We start from the raw sequence: 14,267 nt of genomic DNA on the forward strand, positions 1-14,267 counted from the left end.
CTCATTTTTTTCTTTCTTTCATGCCTAGAACATCAAAATGAAAGAGGACACGTAACAGCGAGAAATAGAGCATAAAATGTCTGCTAGTTGGTACGATAGACGTAAGCGTACGTGTAAGAGAATGAATTGAGAGGAAGAATAGACACGCATAAGGACAAAGCAAGGCAAACAAGAAGATTCCTGTCAATAAAAAACAAAACCTTCTTTAATGTTTTATTCTCATTGAAATGTCTACTCGACGGGCTCAGTTCTGAGACATAATGGTTTTGTTATAGTGTCTGTTTATTTGTTCGTGTGTCTGTGTGAGTGTGTGGATGTGGGTGGATGTGCGTTTGCGTGTGTGTGTATTTGTTTCTAGTTGTTGAAATTGTTTATTGATAAGGCCAAATTGTGACATTTCACATCAAATGAATAAACACAATATACATAAAAATAGCCCCAAAACAATAAAGAACACCCCCCCCCCAAAGTAGCCCCCCCCCCCCTCCTGCACATAAATATTCATAATGAAACATAGTAAAATGTATGGATTGCTCTGTGAAATGTGAAATATCATACTGAGAGAGGTAATCCCGGCAGGAATATTGCACGTGATATATATTGTACATAAAAAACAAAGTAAGCTACCAGCTTAAAATTATAGGGCCTGCTACCATGATAAGTTGGCATCACTATCCATATCAAGTTAAAATTACCCCAAATAATAATCACTCTAATGCTTGCATATCCATCACAAAAAAGCATATTTTCTGTATATATATATATATATATATATATATATATATATATATATTATCATAGATATCACATTCTTTAAAATACAAATAACATCAAATTTTAAAACGCTATATCTACAAAAACCCGTGATGATAACACGAAAATATGTAACTTCAGAACCCCATAATACCATATGACAAAATGAGATCGTAACCCGTTTATCAAAATTCATCCGTTATGCAAAGAGATTGTAATAACCATGCACAAAAACAAAATGATGTGGGCATTATCTCCTTTAAAATAAGATGCTATCTTGAGCACAGAAAAGGTATAAGGTCAAATTTGGATTAAACTGAAATTCATGTAGAATTCAACATTCTTTGAAATATGATAAGAAAAAGAGATTGAACACTGAATGAACCTGATAGGCCTACTAAGAAAAATGATGAATAAAATTCGTTACAACCTTGCATAGAAACTACATATAGTAATCAGATAAAAGAAAAGAAAGAGAAGCGACTGATTAAATAACGTTATGGTATGATATACTATCAATTACGTTAAAATCATTACAAGACCATAAAAACAAATGTTGTTGGCACGGGTAACCCTATTTTGCTGCGAAACCCATAGAATAACATATGATAATTATGATCTTATATGTTGTTTCTTATGTTTGTGAGTGTAGAATAAACAATAATGTTTGTTGATATATATTTTTTATATATCCACTCTCTAATCACGATAAAGATTAAGTCCAAAATACGTCCACATACACACACATACATGCGTGTTTATATATATAATATATATATATATATATATATATATATATATATATAAAGGGTTACAATGAACAGTATCTTATAATTGATTATATATACGTCATCATCTAATACAATAATTTAGTATGAAACTTATGCAAATATTTTTAGCTATTTCTTATCGAAATAAGCTGATTTGAAGTTTAAAAGATATTTGTATATTTGTTCTATTCATTCTTTTAACACTTTCCATGCGATTGTGCAAATTTTTGAATGTGTATATTACATGGAATCAGAACGAAACATAAAAAAAAATGTGGATGACCTAACAAAATAATTTTTCAAGGACATTCCCATGTAGGGACATAATCATCGACAAAAAAAAAAAATTATTTATGTTAGTCATTTACGTCTATACGTCTAAAAATTATATTTCAACAGTAGTCTTAGTACACAGCATGTCCCTGTAAACAATGAAACTTGGGATACTTGGGATATTCGGGAACTTTCTCAATCTTGGGTTTTGGGATTTGATTCCAAACTTTTTGTGCTATCAAGAAATTCACTTAAAAGATTCCATTCATTCATTCAACAGATTTACGAAGCAACACTAATGTTTCAGCAACACTGCCTGCATATGTTTTTTTTTTTTAACAAATGTATCTGCAAATATATTATATTACTATTGTTACTGCTAAGTTTGTTTGCATTTTCCCTCATTCTTTCTGTTAAGTGCAAGGTAAAATCTTAAACGAGTTTACTAAATGACTAGGTTGAGTTTCTAATATAAGAGGTGTATGCTATATAATTCCGCATGTGTTACTGTCAAGACCCTGATATGTGTCCAAAAAAGTGGAGACATTGGAGTAATCCAGGGCTTAGAGATTCTGGACCACAGAAGAGACTTGGTGTAAGAAAACTGATCTTAAGTCAGATGGAACTCATTTCCAATAATATTGAATTCGAGGGATTTATCGAGGCGAGATTTTCTCGTTTTGTAGAAATAAATAAGAAGAACATGTTACCGCTACATTGTTTTTGCCACCAACTCTCCATGGTGTGCGCGTATTTTCTTGTGTGGGCCCCCGTGGCACGTACCCTGCCAGGGAGTTAATAGTCCAATTTAGCAAAATAAACAGGTGTTGAGCTCGCCGGGATCAGCTGGTTTAGACAACGGGAAGAACCGGGGGAATTCGGCCTCGTTCCAGAACGAGTAGAGCGGAGAGGGTCGGGTCTTCGGCGATTCGCCGCTCCGACTCGCCGACTGGCTGGCGGCTCGTAGCCACCGGGGAACTATAACCATGGGAGCGCGGGTGAAAATGGGGGTGGCGTACGTATGAAATATAGTAATTGCTTCCTTTTCCCGATGATAATTGGCGGCAATCTTATCGATCTCCACATGGAACGTGAGTGTTTATCTGCAGGCTACAACGGAGACAAAGACACGCCCTTTCATTCAAGTATAATGGCTACAAAGTTGAAGGTGAAGGTGCCTCCCAATGTTTGGTTCTTCAGAATGTTTGCCCTCCATATTTTGTGTAAACTTCACAAATCTTTGTTTCTAAAAATCCCTATAAATTCGTCAAGGATGTAAGGTACAGAATGATGAAGGGTTAGGAAATGTTTATGGTGTCCTTTACGCTTTATTCATTTCCAGGTTGAAGCATACATTCTGAAAATCTTAAAAACTGTAGACATTTAACATATTTGCGAAGTTTCATGTGTTTTGAGAAGATTTAAAACACGGACTACGATTAAATTCATTGCACATCTCAGTTCTAACGCAGGCAACATTTTGTTTGCTGTTGTTGGGTGCTGGGCCAATTAGCAATCAACATCATATTGATATTTCGCAGGTCTTCAGATTAACTTGTGGAAATCAGTTTGTTATAGGTTAGTGTACAGTACTAGTACTTTACTTAGCATTGATTATGCCCACAATATGATTACTTGTTAAACTTGCTCCGCTAAAGCCACTTTTTACCATTTGCAGATGAAAAAAAAAACACCTTTATTGCATCGAAATAGTTCTAAAATGTGATTTGCAGAAAGAAACAACTAATGTAAAATAGTTAATCAGTTTAATGAATGTTAAGTATTGTTAAATATACAAAATGTCAACAATTTTTTTATAAAAATCGTTTCTATAGAATAAACAGTTATGGTTTATTGAGAAAATTAGTAATATCTTCTTATATTGTGGCTTTATTGCGAATTTTTTATATGGTAGAATGTTTTGTCATACCTCGATAACTCTAACATTTTTTTTTAAATCACTGCTCCCAATGGTAAACGATGGCTTCAATAATAAGACCATCACAGGTACCATTCATGTTCACTATTTCTTCCGTTAAACAGGAAAACACGCGAACTTTTTGTGGAGAAAATGAGCACTTTCATCGTGTTTTTAATCCTGATATCTACCATCCGTCATGTTCGATGGATCGTGACATATTTTATCTATGACGACAAGGCAGGATCACATGATTAAGGCTATCAAATGATTAGGGGCGCAGTTGTCTCTGATAAATGTTATGTATTATCAGATTAAAAAAAAACAAACACCAATACCAATACTTTGTGATCTGTGTGATTGTTTTGATACTTTCATTTAAACGTCAACCAGGTGTTGAAAGAGAATATAGTCAGACAAAAAGTCTAATTATCATAATCACAAGCAAATTATGACACATTTTTATATCCTTTTGGAAAAAGCAATGTTAACGGGGGGGGGATAAACAAAATAAATGATGGTTAGTGAATGAATGCATGAGTAGTTAAATGATTGCACCATAGCATGTCACTATTTCACTTAACATGTTCAGTTTCCGCCTAAATGTTTATAACAACGGGCGTATTACATTTATATATTTTTATTTATGTTATATAATTATATTTTTTCATATCATATGTATGTGGGTGTGTGCGTGTGAGTATGTGAGTTTGCTTGTAACAAACATACTTTTATCAATAAACTGCAGATGTTTTTGTTAATGTTTGGTGTTTTAGTGGCTAATTTGCTTTCTCCGTATTTCTTGAATCTTTTAATTCTGCCTCGCTCTCTTATTACATTGTATGGGCTATAGAAGGATACCTAACAATGGAAAGAAAATGAAAAGGAGTAAGAAGTGGCCTTAGACAAAATAACAATAATAATAATAATAATAATAATAATAATAATAATAATAATAATAATAATAATAATAATAATAATAATAATAATAATAATTTCTGCTAATGTTGTAACTAATACCATGAAAAGGACTGGCAATGACTGGAAGCATTCTTGAACATGAATCCATTACAATTGCTGCCTATAGTTCTGTCATTAACAGTATCCCAACTGTCAATACTACTAACATCACAACCTCTAATTATCTTAACTGCCACTACAACAACAATAACAACAACATCTACTACTACTACTACTACTACTACTACTACTACTACTACTACTACTACTACTACTACTACTACTAACATCACAACCTCTAATTATCATATCTTAACTGCCACTACAACAACAATAACAACAACATCTACTACTACTACTACTACTACTACTACTACTACTACTACTACTACTACTGCTACTACTGCTATATTACTATTACTACTGCCACTACTACTATCGCTTTTCTGTTACAGTTGCTGCTAAGTCTTTCATCGGTGATTGCACCAATACGACTTATATCTATCACTACATGCTACTACTTCTGCTACTATAAACACTACTACTAGTACTTCTACTACTTCTACTGCTACTACTAAACTACTAATGGTAGTACGACCCTTTCTGTTACAACTGCTTTTACTGCGATACATAATCTACTGCCTTTAATGTTTTACTCATAAAGTTCACCTGATTTAAGCCATAATGTGCTTCTATGAAAAGATGTAACACTTTCGACAGAATCTGTCTATCCACTGGAACATACAAAGAGTTATGGTAAAACGAAGAGTGTATCGTAGTGTTAGATAATCATAACAAACGCTATTTATTAATTTCATGAAGATTTCCTACAGTCGAAGAACGATTTCACATGTGATACTTGACATTTGATCCTATATCAGCTGTAATGATCAGAATAATTGACATGTTTTGTTTGCCTCGTCAATGAACAAATATTTTTTCAAAGTTCTACCCACAAAAGGAACACAAATAACATGGGGTCATGGGGCGAAGACATGATAATATGAATATCCAACCAGCAAATTTTGACGAAACTGTGAGAAAGACTCAACCGACACAAGATGCTATGTTTAACATTGTCTAGAAATGAATCGTCCTCATTTTGCTACGTGTAACAAAACTTGTGTTGTGCATTCATAACGCGACATACCAGCAGTTAGTTGACATTTAGTTGCCACAAATTTCTAGTTGGCTCTTTTTGTCTGTTATTGACATACGAAATGGTTTTCGGTCTTATTCTGTGCTATACATGGAAATCGACAATGTTCTGTTGGACATTTAAGTATTTTCCTGTTAATCTATTCAGTTATTTTTCAGTGTGTTTAGTGCACACTGTACGACTTTACTACCACAGCACATGGTGATACGTTGACATTATTCGTGTGTGTGTGTGTGTGTGTGAGTGTGTGCGTGTGTGTGTTTGTTTGAGTGTGTGTGCATTCTGCTGGGAAAATAATATATCACCAGAAAAAATTGATCAGGTAAAACTGAGTTGTTCAAATCTTAAAAGTGGTCCAAAAATACTATAGGATGACGTACGCAGATTCAGATGTGTGTGTGTTGTTGTTTTGTTTTGTTTTGTTTTGTTTTTCTTTTATATTGAGTGAACGTGCAATAGAAAGAAATGACAAGAATTACTTTCCTACGAAGAATGATAATGAAGTTGATAAGGACGAACATATAACTGTTCGATCGAATTTCTACACAACTGTTGTCAAGTTACTTTTCTTATTTCTTGCAATAATAGTAATTCGGCAATAGACATTTGATATGCAAAATAATGGGTTTTGGATGAATGCGAATTATGTTGGGCACGAAAGAAAACAATAATTGGACATATAAAGATCGAAGATTCGATTGATTTCTTCTGCTATCGAATTGAGGTTTCGCGTCTAACTGGGGGATATCGTACCGTTACTATGACGATTAGATATGTGATATGATATTAACGACCTTCTAGATATTGATATTGCTTCATAATCACGCGAAGAAACTGCATATCACACACATCAGAGTAAATTTGGTGACTATTTGCGAGTAAGAGGTTGGTATTTGAGGTCTTTAATTTCGTCGTTATGAATGCGTTGATAATGTTTTGCCTTCGGGGCATTTTATACACATGAAAGTGACAATATGTATGTATCATATTAATCATAATTATTATATGTTTTCCGAATAATCTGGAAATTAACTGCATCTTGTGAATCAAAAGGTTTTTAGGAGGAAAGTTTGAGTGTGAAATGGCTGGGTATAATTTTTCATCAGTTATGCATTCAAACAGAAAAAAGAACATCTAATATTCAGACATACACGTGTATACCTATATGCACAGAGTCATAGATAAAGGCCTACCCAGTTTTTTTCATAGGTAACAAAGCACGCCATAATCAAAACTGTATGTAGATGAACACAAATCACTTTGTTATTAACCTTGTCACTTACGGTTGCCACCACCATCCCCCCCCCTCCCCTCCACCTTCATAATGTGTATTATAATAGCTAAATTTTCTTTTCTCAGTCGAACAAAGAATATGAAGAATCCTCCCCCTCCCACCCCGACCCCCAGCAAGCGACGCATACGGCATATTGGTTACCAAAGATATCAAAATTTAATCAATGTTGCCATTTATAATTGTCTCATTCTTCATGGTCTTGCATGCGCTGTAACGAAGCATCTCGAAGACGAAACTCGTAATTTCGTTAGACATCTGTACGTGACAAAACTATTCCCACGAAGCCGCGGTGGTCTGTGCTACATAGTATTGTGTCGAGTGTCCACTCGCTAACAATTTTTTTTTGGGTAAAAAAAATCATAACTATCAAGTATTAGTTTTCTTGAAAGTTCTTTAAAGATGCACCCCCATAAAATGTTATAACCGTTCTCAATTGTTATAGCCCCCTTGACGAAGTTTTTGAATCATCCAATTATGACTTCATTACCCGCTCATTATCGCATCTTGATGTTGGGACCTATGTCTATGGTAGTGTTTGCACACCACCCCGCACAGCTCAGAGCATCGTATTAATGTGAGGTCATCGTAGATCAGCACGTCATCTATTCATAGAAGCAGAGAGCTAGATCAGGAGAAGTAGACTAAATAGTAAGAAAAAAAAAGTTCTTATATCAAATATCCTCTCATTATCACTGAAGAGTGCTTGATACAAGAGAGAGAGAGGTAGATTGAAAGAGAGAGAAGAGGGTAGAGAGAATGGGTAGGCAATAATTAAATTATGGGACAACTTTTTAGAATTTGAAACAAATTGAGCAATAACGCTCGCCGAACAATGGATACATTGCTGTGGATTTTGTTATTTCATTTTATTCATTTTTTTTTTTTTTTTTTTTTTTTTTACATAAGGTCAGCTGACGCGTTGTACAACGATGCCTGCATATGAGCATGGCTATCCCCCCGACGACATCCAATACGTTGACTAGAATCGACAGTTTGATTGCTTCGCGTCTGTTCTCCTTTATTGGCAGCACTTTGCGCTGTTAGCGCTTCGGCTTCCGATGAGTGAGTTTGTGAGTAACCCCTTCTGAGAGCTAAAGCTAACCGCGTGAGTCGGGGGCGTGTGAGTCTTGCCATGCATGCCCTGCCACTGTCCGGCCGAGCGCCACAATTAAAATTGGGACTTTTCATCACCCATTTTTTGAACCTATATACCTGCGACTTCGCGGACATTTTGTGAATTTGACCATCTCGGTGACGAATGATCAAACCACATACACACACGCACACACATAGTAAATGACGTAGGGCTTTGTCTGACAGGGGCAAACACAGAGGGTTTGTCATCGCTGGGAGCGAGAGAGGCTCAAGCTAAGTCCTCATCACCGGGATCTTCTACCGGGGTAGCCCGCTGACAAGGGGACGAAATCCCGCCTGATACAGACCACTTAAAGCCCTCTACTCTACACGATTGGTACGCGTACATCAAACCTCAGAGTCTGCTCGCTCGCTATCCTGCATCTCAAAACAGAGAGAAATTGACACAAATCTACACACCTTCGTGCTCTGTCATTCTGTGAAAAAATAACAAAGTCAAGGGCTGAGGAGGGGAAAGCGGGGTGGGGGTGGGGGAGTGGGGATGTAGAAAGGAGAGAACGGGAAACGCGGAAAGGATTTCTTGGCGGGTATAATCCCACGTCTTTTGCCCTTCACGTAGCCGGCAGCAGATGCGTCAATAGTCATTTACACCGCGTGATTGTCGCAGCTAATCATGCTCAGCCGCTGGGCCAGGCCCCTTTCCTCGACGCTGAAGGCAGGAGACTCAAGCTTCCACCGCAAGCAGTCAGTCGAGAGAAAAAGACAGAGAAATTGAGGGAGTGAGAAATAAGAATCGAGAGGGAGAGAGAGAGCAAGGTGGAGAGGGGTGAGACGACCATGGGCCCCCCGTGACTGACAGGCAGGGAAGATCACGCGCTTGGCGATCTCCGCTTTGATTTCTCCACGTACCTGTTGTGGGATCTAGAACAAATACAATCTCATTTGCGAGATTTTCTATCATGCTACCATGCTACTGCTGATCGATCACACATGACAAACCCCCCCCCCTCCCTTCCATGTTCTTTTCCCCCCCGTATTTGGATCTATCTCTGTGTGTAAAAGTTCACGGTGGAGTGTCCAAAAGAAAAAAAAAGTAAAAAAGGAGAGGATGAGGAGATCGACACAGGTGACGGCGTGACGGTAAAGCGATGAAAGGGCCGCACGAACGACAGCGCACATTGCCTGGGATATCACAAGCAGAGGGTTGCCGAGCTTGTACGGGATGCAGTGAAATTTGATTATTTCGGCCATTGTCGCCTTGCCCTCCTCGGGCATCGCGAAATGTGTTAAAGTTCAAAAATATCCGTAATCAAGTTCACTACAAGAGGTGACTTACTGTATCATTCTAAATGCCGACAATATATGAATTGATGTAATTCATACTTCAAGAAACCGGCATAGCAAACAAATACAAACAAAACGGAAATACAATAAACAAACATATCTAAAACAAAGAAATAATAGAATGAGAAGAGAAACGTGTTGTTAGCACTGATATTGGATATAAACATAATCTGAGAGAATATCAGTGATAAGATACTACTAATAAAGGCATACACACACACACACACGCACATAAATATAAATAATATTAATGATATTATACATATATTATATATAGGACTAGGCCTAAATGCATATGTACACACACTCTCTCTACGTATGAGTGTATACACAATATTATGAATATATATATTTAATTATATATATATATATATATATACACACATATATATAAGTAACAAAGCTGCAACAATGTTCATGCTGTATTCACCAACGGTTTATTTCTTCACACAAATTTTCGAGCGTCTCGCCGCCCTTTCTCAAATACAGCATGAATATTGTTGCAGCTTTGTTACTTATCTTTTTATCTTGCCAACACGTGGACTACCTTATCAACATACATGTATATATATATATATATATATATATATATATATATATTCATATATTTATACGAAATATTTATACGACATACATATATTCATATGTATGTTAAATAATATGCTGCATAAGCTATTACACCTATCTAAACATCCTCCCATGCCGTCCCCTTTTGATATATTCTTCCTCCTTTGTTCGGGTTGCGGAAAACAGTCAAAGCACTTCCGGGTAAGGAATGTCAAAAATGCTTTCGGCTTACATCATATTTTGGCTCGATATTCAGTTGAATGGTTAAAAGCTCATTGACCTTTTCGTCAATATATTTGACCCTTTCAACCTGGGCAGAACTGGTTTCCGGTATGACAGTCTTCAATTAAGCATGCAGAGACGAGTGTATATCGGTTATCATTATTTTTGAGGCCAAACAGATTCATCATAAGGCAGTGCACCTGTTCCAGACATGAATACTTGTAGCATGTGTGTTCATATAGAGCGTTTCGGGTCAGGAATGTCCGGTCATTTCTGTTCGCATTTTCATATTTTGTTTGTGGCATACCTTAAGCATATAGGCCTATTAAAGACATGGGATATCATCAAAATCAAAATCAGGTTTTTCACACTTGGGTAAGGTTGACAGCATTATTATAAACACGAAAGAAATGCATAGATTGGGATAGCATTATTATTATGAACACCGTTACCATTTTCAAATTGATCGCATGTTACCATTGGTTACTTGCTCTTGTACGTATATCTATATTTGCTGGAAAAATATGTCATTGAACCTGAACCTGAGCCTATCTGCTGCTCATTTACCCATGTCTGCATTGTCGGAAGTTGTTGCAATTAAAGCTTTTTTTTTTTTAAAGATTTCCCCTGTCAACAATAAACAAGTGCGCACGCTTTCCATGATTCGTTTTTATGATCACAAAAGACTTCAAAGCTTGCAGCGAGCCAAATTGTTTAACCTTTGACCGCATTGTGTCCTTGGACGCTTTTGTTTTGAATCGCACGTACAGAAATTACCCTACAATCGACGATCATTTCTAAAGATTATACACAGACACAAGAGTGAAGAAGTGGAAATAAAACTTGCAGATAGAAAGACAAATGAAAAATGAAGCGTGAGAATAAATATATCAAATACGCCCACACAAAGTCATAGTTTTCAGCAGGTGAACTCGCTAGAAGGTCAGGAGTTCACCCCGAAACGTAAAATACTCCTTTATAGACAAATTAATAGAAAACAAACCAACCAATCACCAATGAAATGAAAGGATATACACGCTAAAAGTGGCAAAGGAAAATTCGAAAATGATGGCCACATTTTAAGGAAGTTATGCGGTGAGAATGGATTATTGAATTAGGTCTTCGGTCGCTGGGAGAAAGGGGGAAAAAAATCACCCGCCATTTTTCCCCTCCGCCATCGCGAAGAGCAAAAAGAAAAAAAAATACATATCGAAATGATAGACACAAACTACAGGAAGATCGTGTCTCGCTACTCTTCGCGGCTGATTCGACACGTGTTTCTCATCTGCCACTCACAATGCAAGTATATTCGGCCGTATAGCGGCATATCACACGGGAACTTTCGAGGGAAAAGACGGAAATATTGCCTCGGAACGTTTGCTGATTTGTGTCGCACAGAGTCAGGTAAAACAAATGCGATTGCGGCTATACACCTTGCCAACGTACTGTTGTTGCTATCATGTCATTATTACCACAAAAAGAGAATTTGAAGCTTCCATCGGTCCACTTCCGTTCAGGCAGATGTGTGCTCATAACACATGATACATTGTGCATGTTGCACAGGAAGGTAAAATAAACGATTTTAAATAAGGGGGGGGGGTTCAAATTTAGGCACACCAGTAATAATTTCTCACCTGTGCCTGATATCTACAGCTCATTCAGATAATCCTATAAGAAGTGCATGGGGCTGGAACATTCTTCACCTTACATCCATTGCCCAAAGTATTTCCCCACTCTCCTTTAAAGCATACGTAATTATACAGACAGTGAAGTAAAATCAACTGCGGTACTTCACGGCAAAACATTGCAACAAACTCTTTTTCTTTTCTTTTTTTTTTTTTTGGAGACGTTAATTTATATCTAGCAATGTTAATTAATATTTCATGTTAACAATGTTAACATAATGCATTCACGAATTAACAAGAAATCGGCCCACTCCCTTCACTAACCTCTAATTTAAACAATGAAAGTTTGACAAGTTCTTTTGACAATGATTATTTAACAAGATTGCTTCCAAAGACTGTAGAAACTAAGAAAAGGCTTACTAGATGGATAGTCTCGTAAGTTCAAATATTTTGGCAAAATTAAACACTCCGGTGATATATCAGCCTTTCACCATGTTCACTGACGAAAATAGCTTCGGCTTGTCATAAATTCCTTGATTTGAAAATAACCCATAATTCTGCAGTTCATTGCAACGTTTTATCAAAATTTTGTGTGGAAGCGCACATATATGTTTATGTATATATATATATATATATATATATATATATATATACATTTATATGTATATATATATATATATATATATATATATATATATATATATATATGTATATATTTTCCGCTGGTCAGATGGATGAGATATTTTGCTAAACAGAGATATGCTCTTTGGGCCAAAGGTTTAACAATTAGTATCGAAACAATCAGAGAAAAAGAAATTGAAGACGTCAACGGAATTCGAATCCATCATTTGCTTGGATGTTAAGACAATCAAAAGGAGATTTGGCAGTTGATTACTCCTTAAGAATTACACGCCTTAACAATTAATGATATATATGTAAATGCGTCTGACTGACAGTCATGTTCGCATCAATATTGACATACAACGATGGTGCGTGAACCACAGTTTCGCGGTTCAGGCACCATCACTTAACTTGTTCTGATGGAAAAGTACAATGTAACTACAGTTGACTTTTGTAAATGTTGGTTGAGTAACAGTATGTGCCATGATAAGTATTGAGAAAATAGTGAATTATCTCTGTAACGGAAAAAAAAAGGACAAGAAAAACTGTAAACACAACGTGCAAGAAATACAACTGCTTCTCCAGCATTGATGCAACGCGGTACTGGTTCTTGGAATGACACCCACTGTCAGACTTTATGCGTGGGTCCAACAGCCGAAACATGACTGTTACAGAACGATGTCTTGTTGAGCATTTCACAACACATGTGACACATTAGAGAAACACATAATTGTGATACAAAATTTGTTTACATTGATAAACTCACGTGATTAATCTGGTAATAAGTAGAAAAGACAGCATTCATTGTAAGATATGGAAAAGTGCCACCATACAAATGTATGTAGTTTACCTGAAGACGGTCTGTCCGAGTAGCGTGTGCAGTACACCCACGCGGGCCACTGGGTCGCTGCAATCTTGGGAGACGCGTTCTCCCCGCCGCCCAGCGGGTGTGCTTCGGCTGCGATCTTGGCGCCGTGCCCCCTGTCGGGTGGACCGACGTCTGAATCATCGTCCTGCCGATGGCTCTTGCTCGTCTTCTTCGAGCCTCCGAATTCCGGTCCGAGGATCGTCTCGATAAAGAAGTCCGTGAATCGCGTCTTGACGGCGAGCTCATTGCCGGGATGCGATCGTGGTACGTGGGGAATGCCCAGCGGGGTCGGTGATCGCTGCTCGCGGCCGCCGAGAGATAAGGCTGACATGATGGCAACCACCCGCCTGTTCCTCTGGACGAGATGGTTACCTTTCCAAAACTCCTCTAGTTGGAGTTTCTTCGTCGCCGATTCGAAGGAAACTTGCAGCGATGAAAATTGCAACTTCACGCCAAATTTTGATGTGATACTATAGTATAGAGATAATGTGGTGGTTGAGTTATCGATGTCGGCAAATCTTGATAGTTTGAAATATTCCGCACTGAATTAAAGACGACAGAGTCACGCCAGAAAGGGTGAGTAGGCGTTGAAGAAGACTAAGTGATAAGTTGTGTGACACCAGGACTACACACACATACACACACACCAATCACCGTCTTAAGAATAGAGTCCGCTCTGTGCGGTCCGTGCCAAAATACTCGAAATTAGACTTGAGCTGTATTTGTTTTAAATGTCGGTCCAACCTTACCTAAGGTGCATGGCGGAGGGGGAGAGAGAGGGATAGAGAAAGTGAGAAA

The 14,267-nt window shown here is 37.2% G+C and overlaps 1 protein-coding gene across 1 annotated transcript in view; it reads right to left on the bottom strand.

Moving 5' to 3' along the window:
• The window catches only part of LOC140238181 (homeobox protein engrailed-like), a 67,284-nt gene extending 53,484 nt beyond the window's left edge, over positions 1-13,800 (bottom strand). Inside the window, exon 1 of the mRNA XM_072318119.1 lies at positions 13,452-13,800. Within this exon, the coding sequence (XP_072174220.1) occupies positions 13,452-13,800 (349 nt within the window). The remainder of the gene's footprint in view (positions 1-13,451) is intronic.
• Between the last annotated feature and the right edge of the window lie 467 nt (positions 13,801-14,267).

This window comes from Diadema setosum, chromosome 14 (genome assembly GCF_964275005.1).
Source record: "Diadema setosum chromosome 14, eeDiaSeto1, whole genome shotgun sequence".
Lineage (NCBI taxonomy): Eukaryota > Metazoa > Echinodermata > Echinoidea > Diadematoida > Diadematidae > Diadema > Diadema setosum.